Source organism: Microtus ochrogaster, chromosome 2, assembly GCF_000317375.1.
Source record: "Microtus ochrogaster isolate Prairie Vole_2 chromosome 2, MicOch1.0, whole genome shotgun sequence".
Taxonomy (NCBI): Eukaryota; Metazoa; Chordata; class Mammalia; order Rodentia; family Cricetidae; genus Microtus; species Microtus ochrogaster.
In genome coordinates, this window is record NC_022010.1 from 4,926,467 (window position 1) to 4,944,132 (window position 17,666).

The 17,666-nt window shown below is 40.2% G+C and overlaps 1 protein-coding gene across 1 annotated transcript in view; it reads left to right on the plus strand.

The window, feature by feature from the left end:
• Positions 1-17,666, plus strand: part of Sppl3 (signal peptide peptidase like 3) — a 93,678-nt gene that overhangs the window by 40,000 nt on the left and 36,012 nt on the right. Inside the window, exon 2 of the mRNA XM_005344290.1 lies at positions 15,253-15,330. Within this exon, the coding sequence (XP_005344347.1) occupies positions 15,253-15,330 (78 nt within the window). The remainder of the gene's footprint in view (positions 1-15,252; positions 15,331-17,666) is intronic.

The following is a 17,666-nucleotide window of genomic DNA, read 5'->3' on the forward strand; positions in this document are numbered from 1 at the left end:
AGAGAGAGAGAGAGAGAGAGAGAGAGAGAGAGAGAGAGAGAAATTAAATTAAGAAACATTTGTCTTACAGAGTCTGCTTTGAAAAACATTGTTTAAGATGCTTTGAGTAGGTCAGCAAGACAGCTCCGTGTGTTAAAGCACTTGCCTCACCTGTATTTGATCCCAACATCTATGTGATGGAAAGAGAGACCCACAAATTGCCCTAAGACTTCTATACATATACAACTCCCTCCCCATAATACCTAAGTTCATAAATGAAAAAAATTAAAGAATTTTTTTGACTGATATTGCAGTTTGTTTAGTGTCTGCATATTGTCACCTTTATTTTTTTACCTTACCATTTCTGTTCCCTGTGGTTACTCAATCCTTGGTATAATTGAGGTACCTTACAATAGGCACCATGTCTCTCTTTACAGGGCTTCTGTTGTAGATGCTCAGGGTAGAAGTTGGGTTGCTTTCGAAGTGAAAGTAGATGAAGCCAAGGGAAACCTGAAATTTAAATATGAACTTAGTATAAACATGTAATATTGGGGATGGTGATGTCAGCCCCTAACATCCTTTGTCTTGGATTTATCTAAATGAGTCTATAATAAAAGGTCAGGAGGTACTACACACCTAAAATTCCAGCACTCCAAAGGCAGGAGAATTGAGAGTTCAAGATTATCCTCAACTGCATAGTAATTGGAGGCAATGGGGCAGTGATGGTGCATGCCTTTAATTCCAGCACTCCAGAGGCAGGGGCAGCTAGATTTCTGTGGGTTCGATGCCAGCCTGATCTACAAAGTGAGTTCCAGGACAGCCAGGACTGTTACACAGAAAAACTCTTTCTTCAAAAACCAAACAACCAAACAAACATTAGAGCTTAGGGCTATTCAGAGCTTAGCAGTTAAAAGCTCTTGCAGAAAACGTAGGTGGTTTCCTAGCACCCACATCATACAGTTCACCACTGCCTTTGACTGCAGATCCAGAAGGAATACCTCTGGCCTTCAAGAACACCAGCACAAATCACATACGCTTACACAAACACACATATATACACAGTTTAAAATTAATGTTTTCAGCTTTTAGAACACGAGTATGTAGGCATGTTTTATGGGTATATACATTACAATTTCAAGTTATGTCCTGTGCAGGACAATTGGTGCAACTGGAGGCAGTCATTGTAAGCAAATTAAGCCAGTCTAGAACAATAAAACCTGATAGTTTCTCCTCAGCTGTATTTCAAGAATTTTATGTAGTCATGTCAAATGTGTACATATTATCTAATAGATTGTATACATATAACAAATGGAAATTTGTAAGCTTGTCTGGGAAAAAGGGTGCCTAATGGGAAGAAGGGGGAGTGGTAGAGAATGGGGGTGATGCTCGACATACAGCATGCATTGCGCATCCCCCTTCGGAGCTGGCCTTAGTCACCATCCTGCCTTTTCTCTCCTTTCCTGCTCTCGTGCCCTCACAGGGAACGCCTTTTCTTAGTCACTGGTAGGCACTGATCTTCCTCTGTCTCATGGACCGATGCTCCCTTGCTCTCTTCTCTAGCTCGGTTGTCCTACTTGTTGACTTGATCATGCATGCAGCATGCATACGGCAAGGTGGAACAGTAGCCAGAAAGAGTCTGCTAATTGGAGTTCATATCAGATACTCCTACAAAGAGACAGAAAATCTGTTTGGTTTTAGATCTAGTGAATTAGAGGTGACCATAATAAATGCAGGTGGCTTTACCGAAATTCAGTCTCAGACACGTCCCTTGTTTGGCGTTTGTTATAGATTGGGTGAGAATGGTCCACATAGGCTCATGTTTGCATGCTTAGTCCCCAGTTCATGGAACTGACTTAGGACTGGATTAGGAGGTTGGCCTTGTTGGTGAAGGTGTGTCCTTGGAAAGGGGCTTCCAGGTTTCAGAAGCCCACTTCACGCCCTTGCGCTCTCTCTCCCTGCTGTCTGGGAATCAGTATGTCTAGCTTTCAGCTACGGCTTTGGTGCTGTGTCTGTCTACTCACTGCCATGGTGATAATAGATTAACTCTCTGAAGCCCCCAGTTACTTCTTGGTCATGATGTTTCTTCAAAGCAAAAGAACCGTATTTTAAAACTGCTAATGAGACACTCCTCAACTTTCTAGTTATCTTGTTTAAAAAAAAAAAAAAGAACAAGCAAGCAGTAGAAGTAGCAGGATATTAATCACTCTGCTCCTTTTGCCTTGTGCAGGGCGATATTTGTCACCAGGAGGTTGAGCCCAGACATGTTTGATTATGTTAGATCTATAAAGTCCCCATACTCTCAATTTACTCAGGAGATCTTGTCTTTTTCTACTTCCCATGTACATTACATCTATCTATGTCTCTCTTAGGGTCCTCATTGTTATCTAGGTTCTCTGGGATTGTGAATTGTAGGCTGCTTTTTCTTTGCTTTATGTCTAAAAGCCACGTATGAGTGAGTATATATGATGTTTGTCTTTCTGGGCCTGGGTTACCTCACGCAATATGATGTTTTCTAGGTCCGTCTGTTTGCCTGCAAATTTCAAGATATTTTTTTTCTGCTGTTAGAACTCCACTGTGTAAATGTGACATTCCTTTGTTGCCTTACTGCTCTAGCTAGAACCTCAGGGACTACATTGAATAGATATGGAGGTAGTGGTCAACCTTGTCTTGTTCCTGATTTCAGTGGAATCACTTTGAATTTCTTTCTATTTAGCTTGATGTTGGTTGTTGGCTTGCTGTATATTGCCTTTATTATGCTTAGGTATGGTCCTTGTATCCCTACTCTCTCCAAGACATTTATCATTAAAGGGGTATTGGATTTTGTCGAAGGGTTTTTTTTTTTTTTAATTTTTCAGCTTGTTTATATGGTGGATTACATTGACAGATTTTTGTATGTTGAACCATCTCTGCATCTCTGGGATAAAGCCAACTTGGTAATAATGGATGATTTTTCTAATGTGTTCTTGGATTTGGTTTGCCAGTGTTTTATTATTTTTGCATTGGTTCATGAGCGAGATTGGTCAGTAGTTCTCTTTCTTAGTAATGTCTTTGTGTGGTTTGGCAAAGTTCCTTCTGTTTCTATTGTGCGGAACAATTTGAGGAGTATTGGTATTAGTTCTTTGAAATTCTTGTAGAATTCTGAGCTGAAACAATCTGGTCCTGGGCTTTTTTGTTGTTGTTGTTCAGAGACTTTTGATGGACTGTTTCTATTTCTTTAGCAGTAATAGGTCTATTTAATTTATCTGGTCTTTAATTTTTTTCAGTTTCTTATTGATATTTATTTGAGGTCTACATTTTTCTTTGCTCCCCTTCCTGTCTCTTCCCCCTTAACACCGCCCCCTTAATCCCCCCCCAAGGTCCCCTTGCTCCCAATTTACTCAGGAGATCTTGTCTTTTTATACTTTCTACTTCCCATGTAGATCTATGTAAGTCTCTCTTAGTATCCACATTGTTGTCTAAGTTCTCTGGGATTGTGGTTTGTAGGCTGGCTTTCTTTGCTTTATGTTTAAAAACCACTTATGAATGAGTACATGTATGTGATAATTGTCTTTCTGTGTCTGGGTTACCTCACTCAAAATAATTTCTAGTTCCATCCATTTGCCTGCAAAATTCAAGCTGTCATTATTTTTTCTGCTGTGTAGTACTCCATTGTGTAAATGTACCATATTTTTCTTATCCATTCTTCGGTTGAGGGGCATTTAGGTTGTTTCCATGTTCTGGCTATGACAAGCAAAGCTGCTGTGAACATAGTTGAGCACATGTCCTTGTGGCACGATTGAGCAACCTTTGGATATATACCCAAAAGTGGTATTACTGGGTCTTGAGGAAGGTTGTTTCCTAATTTTCTGAGAAATCACCAAACTGACATTAAAAGGGGTTGTACCAGCTTGCATTCCCACCAGCAATGCAGGAGTGCTCCCTTTTCCCCACAACCTCACCAGCATAAGTTGTCATCAGTGTTTTTGATCTTGGCCATTCTTACAGGTGTAAGATGGAATCTCAGAGTTGTTTTGATTTGCATTTCTCTGGTGACTAAGGATATTGAACATTTCCTTAATTGTCTTTCAGCCATTTTAGATCCTCTGTTGAGAGTTCTCTGTTTAGGTCTGTACTCCATTTTTTATTGGATTATGTGTTCTTTTGGTGTCCAATTTCTTGAGTTTTTTATATATTTTGGAGATCAGACCTCTGTCTGATGTGGGGTTAGTGAAGATCTTTTCCCACTCTGTAGGCTGTTGTTTTGTCTTGTTGACCATGTCCTTTGCTTTACAGAAGCTTTTCAGTTTCAGGAGGTCCCATTTATTAATTGTTTCTCTCAGTATCTGTGCTGCTGGGGTTATATTTAGGAAGTGGTTCCCTGTGCCAATGTGTTCAAGTGTACTTCTATAAGGTTCAGTGTGGCTGACTTTATGTTGAGGTCTCTGATCCATTTGGACTTGAGTTTTGTGCATGATGATAGATGTGGGTCTATTTTCATTCTTCTACATGTTGATATCCAGTTATGCCAGAACCATTTGTTAAATATGCTTTCTTTTTTCCATTTGAAATTTTTTTACTTCCTTGTCAGAAAGCAGGTGTTCGAAGGTGTGTGGATTGATATCTCGGTCTTCGATTGGGTTCCTTGTTCCTCCTATCTGTTTTTATGCCAATACCAGGCTGTTTTCAGTACTGTAGCTCTGTAGTAGAGTTTGAAGTCAGGGATTGTGATGCCTCCAGAAGTTCTTTGATTGCCCAGGATAGTTTTGGCTATCCTGGGTTTTTTGCTTTTCCATATGAAGTTGAGTACTGTTCTTTTGAGGTCTTTGAAAAATTTTGCTGGTATTTTGATGAGCATTACATTGAATCTATAGATTGCTTTTGGTAAGATTGATTTAATTTTGGTAAGTGATATTTACCCAGAAAGTTGTCCATTTCTTTTAAGTTTTCCAATTTTGTGAAGTACAGGTTTTCTAAATATGACCTAATGATTCTCTGGATTTCCTCTGTGTCTGTTATGTCCGCCTTTTCATTTCTGATTTTGTTAATTTGGATATTCTTTCTCTGCCGTTTGGTTAGTTTAGTACAGACTTTTTTTTTCTTTTTAAGTAAGACTTAATGGTGATGTTGCACACCTTTAATCCCAGCACTCAGGAGGCAGAGGCAGGCAGCTCTGCGTTTGAGGCCAGTCTGGTCTACAGATTGAGTTCCAGGACAGCCAGAGCTTCCCAGAAAAACCAGGTCTCAGGGGAAACAACAACATAAATAACCAAGACTTAATGGTAAAAGCCAATTATACCATTGGTTATAAGGGAAGTGTTTTTAAAAATCCATTAATTTTTTATTGAAAAATATTGTGTTACAATATACAGAGCCAAAGCTTCAGCCTTACCATATTAGCTATTGATCAGTATACAATTCAGTGGCACTAGTATGTTCAGTCATGTTTGATGTAACTGCCCACGGGTATCACAATCACCCATAGCTACAGCTTTTTTATCCTCCCCCCAAACTGCATGCATCAAACAGTAACTTCCCCATCTCCTTTGCTCCAGCCATCATAAATTCTAGCCTTTTTATTTCTATGAATTTGAACTATTTTAGATCCCTTATGTGAGTGAAGTCAATCTTGTTCTTTTGCATATGGTTATTTCATCAACATCATGTTTTCAAAATCCATGCACATTTTTACGTGATGAGAATTTCTTTGCTACGTCTGACTGATACTCACATGTGTGTCACCGTTGTTCATCCATCTATCCATCTTTGGCCATGTGGGTGGTTTCTGCCATTGAGGTGCTGTGCATGATATTAATACAAAAATTGGTGTGTCTGAGTTCCTGCTTTCAGTTCTTTGGGAACATGCATACCCAGATTATATTATGTTGTTTGAGACATTTAGGAGTAGTTTCATTGAAAATACCAATTTTGGTCATGATCTGTGATGTCAATTCTTGGTTGTTGACATCTGGAATTAACCAAATTCCAAGTGGGTGGGTATACCTGAGAGGGAATTTTGTCTTTTTAATTAGTCATTTGAAATGGAAGGACCCACCTTTACTCTGGGTGATAGCCTCTGTAAAGGACATGGAAGAAGGAATCTTGCTCTCTTTGCCTGCTTGCCCTAGCTCTTCCTGGCAAGTCCATTTCTTCATTGGCATTAGAGCATACTTCTTCAAGATTCATGTACTGCAGACCAACTGAGACATCCAGCCTCATAGACTGAACTACTGGATTCTTGCACTTTGCATTTATGGACAGCCATTGTTGGACTAGCTGGACCACAGCCCATCTGTCACTCTAATAAACCCCTTTATGTGTGTTATAGATTCTTTCTAACAGTTCTTTCCTCTAGAGAACCCTGACTAATAGAAATTTCTGTGAGTTTTTGTCAAGTTCTAAAACAGTCTTGGATAAGGCACAAAGCTGCTCTTCCCCACCCCCCCCCCCCCCCCGTGAATAGAGCATTTGAACAGTGTGATATGTGCACTATTTTCTTCCAGTTTGCACTTTTTTGGAAATCGATGGCCTAAATGTTTCTTTGCCATATGTTTGTTGTAGTCAATGTAGTAAAGTCTTTAATACTGGATATTTTCTCAAATCACAATTAGAATGTGCATGCTTTTGCATCTGTGACCTGAGGAGGTAGAGGGTCATCATAGGGAAAGAGTTGAAGTTGTAACATGGACCTTCATGTGCTGTCTTCTGCTGTGTGGATTCATTCTCACCTTCTGCAGGCTACCCATAAAGTACTTGTGTAAAACAATTCTAGCTCATTTCTGTTGCCTTGGAGACTATACTTTTTTTTTTCATCTGAATTTGCTTGGTCATTGGTATGATTGATGGAAGTAATCTTTTTTTGCCATGTTAGTCCTGGTAAATGCAGCCGTTAACATATAGTTTACTTTGTATATGTTCTTTCCATTTAGTATCTGATAGTCCTGCTTGATAGTAAAATAATATGATATAAGATATTTAAAATCGTAAGAAAAATAATAAATTGCTTGATACTAGTGAAGGAATGATGATATTTGGATACTTAGCAACACCATCTTATTGTGGTCTGACTCGAGGATGCTGCGGATTGCTGCTAGTTCATACACACAGTTCTTGTGTACAGAGTGGCCATGTGGGTTTAAGGCTTACACACCAATACTACCTTTGTGAAAGAAAATCCACTCATCTCTCCCGCTAGATGCACCATGCAATAGTATATGGTTCTGCTTAACAGATTGTATTCATTTTAAAAATTAGCCCACAGGGAAGAACGAAGAGGTTGTCCTTTAACTTAGCGGCAGTCTTAGCCAGGTGTCCTTGTTGAGAAAACAAGAGGACATAGCAATGTCTGTTCAAATAGTAAACGTTTGGAGCTTCGTGAGCCATATGGTGTCTGTCACAAATACTCCGTGGTTGAAGTGCTGAAGTGGCAGCCTCAACACTACATAGAAAATTGGACTTGTCTTTGTCTATTGGGATGTAGTAATTGCCTGTAGTTTGCTGATTTCCTGAAATGTGGTAACCTATCCCATAGCTGTTTCTTTCTCCCTCAACTTCATTCTGCTGCTTTGTATCGTGTGTCCTCGCAAGATTGGGTTCTTGCTCATTTTTTGTACTTTGCATATAAATGATTGATTTGTTAAATTTTTATTCGATAAGATACTGATTCTGTCAAGCTTAGAATACAGTCAGTCACTCATTGTGTAACTGTTTTGAAAAGTACTCACTGGAAGTTTGCCACTGTGCTGACATCACTACTTGTACTTGCACAAAATTGAACAGTCCGTGATTTTTTTGATCAAAATGTCACTATGTAGTATGGTTCATATTGGGATTTTTTCCCTTAAAAAGAAAAAAGAAGGAAAATAATTATGGGCATCATGTGTTTTTATTATTATTGAAAAAATTTCTGCCTCCTCCCTGCCTCCCATTTCCCTCCCCCTCCCCCCACTCCTCTCCCCTTCTCCACACTCCTTTCCCCCTCCCTCTACAGTCTGAAGAGCAGTCAGGGTTCCCTTTATGGACATTATGTTAGACAGATTGTTTAAGTCAAAATGATTGGGCTAGCCAGGCCACCACACCTTTAATCCCAGCACTTGGGAGGCAGAGGCCGGTAGATATCTGAGTTCAAGACCAGCCTAACCTTCAGGGCCACACAGAAAAACCCTGTCTCAAAACAAAACAAAGGCAACAGCAACAACCAAAAAAAAAAAAAACAAAAAACAAAAAACAAAAAGAACAACAACAAAATGCTTGGGCTGAAAAATCGCTTGCCAGATAAAGTTGCTTACTGACGTGCCCAACAATCTTTTTTTTTAAATTTATTTATTAATTAAAGATTTCTGTCTCTTCCCCGCCACCGCCTCCCATTTCCCTCCCCCTCCTCCAATTAAGTCCCCCCCCCCAGCCCGAAAAGCAATCAGGGTTCCCTGTCCTGTGGGAAGTCCAAGGAACCCCCACCTCCGTCCAGGTCTAGCAAGTTGACCCAACAATCTTTTTAATCATTAAAATTTATTTTTAGACTTGTTGATGTGTCTGAATGTTTTGCTCACCTGTATGTCTGTGTTTCGTGAGTGTGCCTTATGTCTTTAAGGGCAGAGGGTGCTGGATCCTCTGGAACTGGGATTATAGATGCTACTGTGTGAGTACTGGGAGTCAGACCTCGATCTTCTGGTTAATTCTCTCCAGAACATACATGGTAGAAGGAAAACACCAGCCTGTGCAAGTTGTCCACTGACCTTCATACCAGACTGTGGCACATGCACTCCTACACATATGCATCGGTATATACACACAACGTGAACAAATGTACTGAAAATGTAGATGTTAGTGGCCTATATTGTTTGGACTAACCTACCCATCAGAAAAGTCCCACTGTGTGGTTCACAACTCAGTGGCACCTAAAAATTTAGGTCCCTTGAACCCAGTGGCACCTTACTGTAGTACTAATCATGGTGTTGTTCAGCGGGCATGCAACTTTTGTTTTTGTTTTTAAAGCCAATTTATCCTAGAATGTTCTTTTTTTTGTTTGTTTGTTTTTGTTTTTCGAGACAGGGTTTCTCTGTGGCTTTGGAGCCTGTCCTGGAACTAGCTCTGTAGACCAGGCTGGTCTCGAACTCACAGAGATCTGCCTGCCTCTGCCTCCCGAGTGCTGGGATTAAAGGCGTGCGCCACCACCGCCTGGCTTCTAGTATGTTCTTGATGAAGCAGTAAAGATTCCTTAAGTAAGTCTCAATCCTTGTACGCTTTTTAACGAGAAAGTGGGAGGTTCCCACAAGCATCTGTGCATATGACAGTGTCATTGCTCATCTTTAGCAGAGTACCTGTGCAGCTGTGGGACACTAGCTGGGGTAGACATTATCTGTTCTTTTGGGGAAGATGCCATTTTTACTTGAAAGAATACAGTGGACACACTAAAGTTAATCAAACTATCAGTTCTTCAAAGCAAAATAAGCCTGGCTAATGGTAAAATTTGAGCTTTCAAATAGAAATTAGAGATTTGGGGGATTTTTATCTACTGCCACCAGCTTCAGAAATGGCATTAACAGGAATTTTCAAATATTCTATAAGGAAAACTGAACAACTTTCAGAACTGTATGAATTTAGTGCAGCAACAGCTTATATATTGCTTTCATCATCTTACAAAACCTTCTGTGGATAAAAAGATTATCCAAAGTACAAAATAGGCCATCCAGTTCAGATGTAATCTATCCTTGTCATTGTGGTAACTCTATTAACAGAGTTTCAGTTCTCCTCACCTTTAAGAAAACTGCTCTAGTCAAGTGTGGTGGCTCATGCCTGCAATCCCAGAGTCTGCGGCAAGTGGATTGTGATTTCAAGGCTAACCTAAAGTTGGTAGTGAGACCCTGTCTTAATAGATAAAAAGCAACAAATCACCCTATGAACATCAGAGAAAACTGTCTCACCCCCATTATTTGAAAAAGTTGTTTAAATACCCACTGCATGCCTGATTTTTTTGGCTGGGTTTTCCCCTAGAGTTCAAGCCTGACAACATGTGGCAATATGTGAAGTATACACACAGAGTATCCAGCTGTGTTCCAGGTCAGACATGGGGAAGCTTACAAAGGTGTGAAAGAAGGCCCTTTTTAGTTTTGTGTTGCTCAGAAAAGGTGTTATTTATGTTCACATACAGTAATTTTATTTTAAATAAATTAACGAATATTTTAAACTTTTCAATATCTTGGGGTATTTTGTTTTGTTTTGAGATGGTATCAGTTGGTCTAGACGGTTCCAGAACTTCTGCCTCCACATCCCAAGTTCTCTAATTCCAGGTTTATATATAATCAAGTTATTCCATTTCTAATAGAGTAAATATCATAAACTCCCACTTACCAAATAGAAGCTTAACTTGAGAGTCCTCAGTTTTAGGAGTATAATTCGTCACACAGCTGAAAAGTGGGTGGCTGGTCTGAGGCAGCACTCTTCAGAGCTGGAATAGGAGGACTGGGTTTGTTGATGGACAAGAATGCTTTTCATTGTACTGATGTATGGGACACATTACTCAATGGTGCTCTATGTGTTTTGGCTTAGCAGAACTTTTTAGTGTTACACACACTCGCTGGTAAAGCAGCTCAAAATAGATTTTAACTGCCCAAGTTTCTAAAGTCCAGCATGGTCCTGACGTTCTTAGGACACACAACAATGTCTTGGATATTAGAGTACTTCTTGGCTTTGTCTATTAAAGCAAAGGCCTGGTGGGATAGGATTAGAGAATCCATGCTTTTTATACTTAGCCTCAAATATTAGCCCCTGACAAGCATCAAGACGTCACTGGCCAAGTTTTTCCGTCTGTGTAAAATATAATAGGCCAGCCTGATTTGGGCATGTTTCAAATGTATGTAATTGCTTCACATTTCATACGGATTTGTTTATTTCAGAAAACAGCATAGTTCTTTCTTTAATGTACATTCAGAGTCTGTGGGAACAGACCCACCAAAGGGCTCAAGGTACAAGAATTCTCTGACAGTCTGAGATGGAGGGCAGGAAGAGGCTCTGGAATAAGGTTGCTGGGCAAAATTTCCTAGAATTCCCCAACCACCCACCCATTTTCTTGACAGAGCTGTCTCCTTCCCACCCTCTTTCTCCTGTCTGCCTGTCTGAGTTATTATTATCTTTAAATAATAACCGTATGCTTCAAAAAAGCAAGACTACAAAAGCCAAGTCATTGCCTTAAACCATCATCAAAAAGCCAGCCCCGAGGAGAACTTTGTTACATCTCTAGTCAGGGAAAAAGAACAATTTTAAACTGCTTTCCAAAACACCTACAAAAACCATACAAGCTGCTGCCTAACCTCATTTTCAACCAAATTTTAAATTGTAACTACATCAGAAATTCAGTGCAAATGTAAATCATACTAGCATAGCAGTTTTCAAGCACGGCAGCCTTGGCAGAGTTTAAGGGAACAGGAATTTGAATCCATTTCTGGTGCGAGTGCAAAATGGTGTGCCATCTCTGTAGGCAGTGTGGTACAGCCTGTCACATCGCACACGCCTGAGTACAGCTTTCAAGAGTCTGTACACAGAGTAGTTTGCTCTAGCAGAAGTTTTATAGTTTTATTTATTTTATGTGTATGAGTGTTTTGTCTGCTTTTATGTATGTGCATCACACGTGTGCTTGGTGCCCACAGAGGTCTTAGGATATCGGATCCGCTGGACCCACTACCACCCTTTAGGTGCTAAGCACCTAGCCCAGATCCTCTAGAGAGTATCAAGTACTCTAAAGTGCTGAGGCATCACTCCATCAGCTGGAGTAGAATTTGAAACAGGTCCAGTTTTTGTCCATAAGGGATAGGGATGGGGAGAACAACCAGGATCGGTGAGGTGAGTTGGCAGTTAAGAGCTCAGGCTGTTCTTTCAAGGGACCTGAATTTGGGTCTAGTTTACCAGCTTAGCTGTCTTGCCAACCCTCATACTTCTAATTATAATCAAAGACTTTGCCTTAGGTTTTGCCAGAGTAGGGCTGTGGCTCTGTGTGCTCGCCTGGCAAGTATAGTGTCCTGGGTTCAATCCCCAATAAAAAAGAAGAGAGAACTAGCAGTAATCAAATTAGATTTTTTTTCTTTTTTAAATTTTATTATGTGAGTCTATGTTTGTGGACAGTCAGAGGACAGCTTGTAGGCGTAGGTTCTCCTTCCGCCATAGGGGACATGGGGATTGAACTCATGTTAACAGGCTTGGCTGCAGACACCTTTACTCACCAAGCCATCTTCTCAGTCATGACTCTAAAAACAAAATTTTATTATTGAAATTTTCAAACATATGCAAAAAGTGGAAGACCATAATAAAATTCTCTGTACTTGTTATTCTAACTTAACTATTTCCCCCTGGTTTTGTTGTTGCTGTTGTTTCGGTTTAGGTCTCTCTTACCTTTTTTTTTTTCCCTTGAAGCATTTTATATTTTAAGAATGCTTATTTTACTTATCAAAGGATGGGTTTAGATCTTTTCATGTCTCATTTAATCTGGGAGCCCCACTGATGACAGTTCAGGTGGGCAAGAGGGTCTACACGGGGAGTTCAGAGCAGCCAGGGATACACAGACTTTCTCTCAAAAAACAAGGTAATATCTTTGAGACATTTTCTAGCCAAGCTGTCATTGAACTCTCTAGGTAACTAAAAATGACCTTAGACTTCTGATTTTCCTGACTCCCCTTCCAAGTGCTGGGACTACAGGCATGAGTCACCACATCTGGTTTAAATAAGGTGTTTCCAAAAGCAAAACAAAAAAAAAAGGTTTTTTATTGGTTAAAGTGAAAGTCCCAGTTAGACATTAGTTGACAGTTTCTGATTGGGTAATATGCTATCAGGTTTTGATTTACTTAAGGTTGGAGCCATCTAAGCTATGAACTTCTGACTAAACTTTGTTTGTTTTAAATACCCATAAGTGTTTGATATATCTATAATAGCCGCTGCTCAGAAACTGACTGCAGGGTTGACCAGATGACTCAGCAGGGAAAGGCACTGGTTGCTGATAAGCAATGACCAGAGATGATCTCCAGAACCCACATAATGGAATGAAAAATTGTACCCTAAGGGTCTCACATACCTATGTGTACACATACACACAAAAGTAAATAAATAAATGTAATGATTATTTCTAAAGATACACTGCCTGTGGACCCTTATGTCTTAATATGAAGGGGTTTTTTTGTTTGTTTTTTTTTGTTGTTGTTGTTGTTTTGTTTTGTTTTTTTTTATTTTTGAGACAGGGTTTCTCCATAGCTTTTGTTTCCTGTCCTGGAACTAGCTCTTGTAGACCAGGCTGGCTTCCAACTCACAGAGATCCGCCTGCCTCTGCCTCCCAAGTGCTGGGATTAAAGGCCTGCACCACCACCGCCCGGCTATGAAGTTTTTATTGTATGCTTTGACTGGGAGCATGGCATTGGGAGCATCTCCAGTAGATCAGACTTCACTTTGTAGCCAAGGATGGTCTTGAACATCTGATTCTTGAACTTCCACATCTGAAGTGAGTACTAGGATTGCAGGTGTGCACCACCATACCTAACTAGAGGTCAGAGGACAGCCTTTCCTCCTCTCTAGGAAGTATTCTGTTCTCCTATTACACACACAGAGAGGGAGGGAGTCTTAGCTCTATTTTTCTTAACTTGAATTTCTTACCAGTTCCTATTTGATATTCATCAGTTCGTTAGAGCACTCTTTGTTGAGGTTACCACTCCATGTGACACGGACAACCAGTGATAGCTCTGTAGAGTGCTGCTGTTGCAGATGGGAAAAATGATGTGTAAAGAGATTGGGTAGCCAGCCTCCAATGACCACAGGATTAAAGCTCAACATAATCTAACCCTACTCCCTCATTAAAGTGACAGTTGTCCTTGACTCCTTCTCTTTCTCCATTTTGATTTTCTTTCCTGTGGTCCTCCTAACTGATGTTCAGATTTGAAGGGTCCTCAGGCCATTGTCATCTCTGGCCATTTCCCACTGCTGTTAAGACACTCGTGCACACCTGTGGACTCATTTAGAGGAAGCCGATAAGCTTCTGCACGTGTACATCTTGCTGTCAGTGGACTCAAAACTTCGCTCTGACTCTCCCACCTTTGTTTTGCTCTTTTTCTGAGTAGTACAACTCAGATAGTCAGTAGAAACCTGGGAATCATCCCTAGGTTGTCCTCTCTTGGTTCCCACCCTCAACCAGATCCTGTTTATTGTAGATGATGTGTTTCATTCACCTCTTTCCGCCCCATTCTTAGAGGGCTCCACCTGCTACCCTTACATGCAATGTCTGTTCTTTCTCCTCTGCAGCACTGCCCACAATTACATTCACTTAGGTTGAGGGGGGAAAGGGAAGAATTCTCATTCCCCAAGTGGCTCACTCTCAGAATACCTGGCTCATACGCATCATTAAATTGTCAGAATTAGTGTGCTGAGAATGTCGTTGAGTGATAGAGCACTTATTTCAAATGCTTACAATGTATTGAGTTCAGCCCTCAACACAACAGAATCTTTATCTGGTGGTATACACCTTTAGTCCCAACACTTCGGAGACAGAGGCAGAGGGATCTCTGAGTTTGAGGCCAGCCTGATCTACAGTAGTGAGTTCCAGGACAGTCAGGGCTACATAGAACTCTTTTTGCTGAATAAAAAAGAGAAATAATAATAATGGTGATAAAGATACTGTTCTGCCCAGGACTGGGTAGTGTGAATGGTGAGTTCCTGGAGATGCTTGAAAATAAGAGTTTGCATAGTTGAGCATGGGAGCTAAGGCATTGATGGTGGGACTGGAGGTGAAGGGTATGAAATTGCAGGGCTGCCATCCATCCATCAGGAAGATGTCAGTCTTTTCAGACAATTGAATACAAAGTATAAGATAGTAATTAGTTTTAGATCCTCCCTACCACATCCAGATGACAATAATCAGTAGACATTAGAAAACAAGAAAGGGAATCGAGGAGAGATGTAGTTTTTACCTTATCATTAATTCAAACCAACAAAGGACTATTGGTTATTCATTTGTAAACACATAAAAGCATAAGCACTGAGGTTTTTTATTGGAATAGGTTTAAGTTGATAGTGGATGTTACAAATGTGTTAGGTATCATCATACAGAGGTGAAGTTTTTACACCATTATCTTTTAACATCCTTAGAATGTTAGCTAACAATGCTGTGAAGCTCTCAGTGTGTCCCGTGTGGTAAGCTAGCATATCTTGTTTTAATGGTTTGTGTTGCTAATGCTAACGTACAACTCACTTAGTAAATACAGGGACTGTGAACTCCTTGAGCACCTGCAGCCTGTGAGTTAATATTTGTCCTCTTTATTTCTCTAGGGCCTATTCCCTGGTGGATTCCAGTCAAGTGTCGACATTTCTGATTTCCATTCTTCTGATAGTCTATGGTAGTTTCAGGTAAGATATTCTCCATGGGGTTGTTTTCATTTGCAGGTAGAAGGAACGTTGCTCTGTGGAGAGAAAAGGGTTTTGTAAGGACTTGAGTTCCAGTGGGTAATTCTAATATTTGTTCTTTGGTTGACTGCTGTTAATCATGTTTAACACGTTAAACTTAGGACTTTAGCATATTAATGCAAATGTGGAAAAACTAATTGCTTAAAACTAGGTCCGCAGATAGTGAGTGACTTGTAGAAAAATTGAGTTTATTGGGAAGGCTATAAGGGGAGCTGACAGTGATTTTCTATACCACGGGGATCAAAAATTAGAAAGACAATTCAGAATACAAAAAAAAAATACATGCTGCAAAATGAATAATAGTCACTGTTATGTTTGTTTGTTTGTTTGTTTGTTTCTCTAACTTCAAATCAAAGTGTAAACCAGAGTGCAGCTGTGCTCACGGAGCTGGTAAAGTTCTCCTTGTCCTGAAGAACTGCTTCGTGACTAGCATCTTTACAGAAGTTAATTTTCCCTTACTACAAAAGCATTGGCATAGATTGATCCCTACAAATTGCTAATAATAGACTTTTTTTAAACCTTCAGAAACCATTTCATGTAATTCACCCTGTTACTCTAGTTGAGTGTGGTAAATTACCAAGTCTTCTTTCTCCCTGTTGCCTTTGGGAGTGCTGAGACTGGATCCTGATGACTACATACTCATCCTAGCACTCAGTCATATGACTGAAGAAAACATAAAGAAGACAGACAGATGTCCCCTTCTCAGACAATCTTCTGTTGAAGGAGCTATAGTGGGTGTGTAATTCAGATCATTGTGTGGCTGACACAACCAAAAATGAAGGCTGTGGCCTGGAGAGAATGGCTCAACAGCCAAGAGCATTCCCTGCTCTTCCACTTGATGCTTTGGTTTCTAGAACCCGTTGTAAGTCCAGCTCCAAGGGGTCCAACACCCTCTTCTGGCCTCTGAGGGCACCAGGACACGTATGGTATACACTCAGACACAACACACATACACACAAAATATGAAAATGAAAGTAAAGGCTGCTTGAGAAATTTTAAGTTAAAATTTCATGAAACAGCACGAATAATAAATACATCAGCAAAAGGATTTTGAACTACCTAATGTTTCTGGATGTTGATACTTTGTGAAATCACAGACTTTCAGTTCTTTATTATAGCCATTGTAGAAGAAAGATGTATCACTATATACACACACTGACTAAAGTTTTAACCACAGAGATGTCTACAGAAGCCCTAAGCTCTTTTGCTGGTTTGTTGGCTTTTCTGTTTGGTGTTGTTGGTGGTGGTGTTTTGTCAACACAAGCTAGACTCCTCTGGGAAACAGGGAGCCTCTGTTAGATGACTTCTCCATCAGATTAGCCTGTAAGCAAGTCTGTGGGGCATATTCCTGATTAATGATTGATGTGGGAAGGTACAGCCTTCCAGGGCAGTGCCACCCCTGGACAGGCAGTACAAGTGGTCCTGGGTTGTGTAAGAAAACAGCCGACAAGCATGGAGGGCCAGCCAGTGAGGAGCATTCCTCTGGTTCTGCTTCAGAGTCCCTACCCTGATTCAGTGATAGACTGTGATCGGGGTTTGTGAGCCAGATAAATCGCTTTCGGGTGTGATGTTTCTCCAGCAGAGTGAAATAGAACACATTTCTATTTATGTATGTATTTACTTTGAGACAGAGTCTCTCTATATAACCCTGGCTGTCCTGGAACTCCCTCTTAGACCAGGATGGCCTCAAACTCACAGAGATCTGCCTGCCTTTGCCTCCTTAAGTACTGGAACTAAAGACATGTGTCACAATGCCCAGTTTAAGACTGCTTGTTATCTGAGACAGGGTTTTTCTGTGTAGCCCTGAACTGTCCTGGAACTCCCTCTGTAGACTATGCTGTCCTTGAGCCTGCCTCCTGAGTGCTGAGATTAAAGGTGTAGACCACCATCGCCCAGCTAGGACACAATTCTTAATCACTTTTAGGAAGCCATGGCAATTTAGAACCTTACCAAAGTGATCAATATTATCCATATTTTGTGTTTTTACCCCTATTTTATCTTTTATTACCGCTGATACCATGTATCAACATTTAAAAAAACTTACAATTTAAAACAAAAAGAGCCATCTTTAGAGTTATAACTCATACCACTTTTATTAGGGAAAATTACCTTTTCTTTCATACACACACATATACACAGAGTTGTGTACATTTAGAAAGTTCCTTTATATACTGATTCTGATTCTTTTTCACATAACACCCCAAGTATTTTTTTTTCTTTTTTTTTTTTTTTTTGGTTTTTCGAGACAGGGTTTCTCTGTGGCTTTGGAGCCTGTCCTG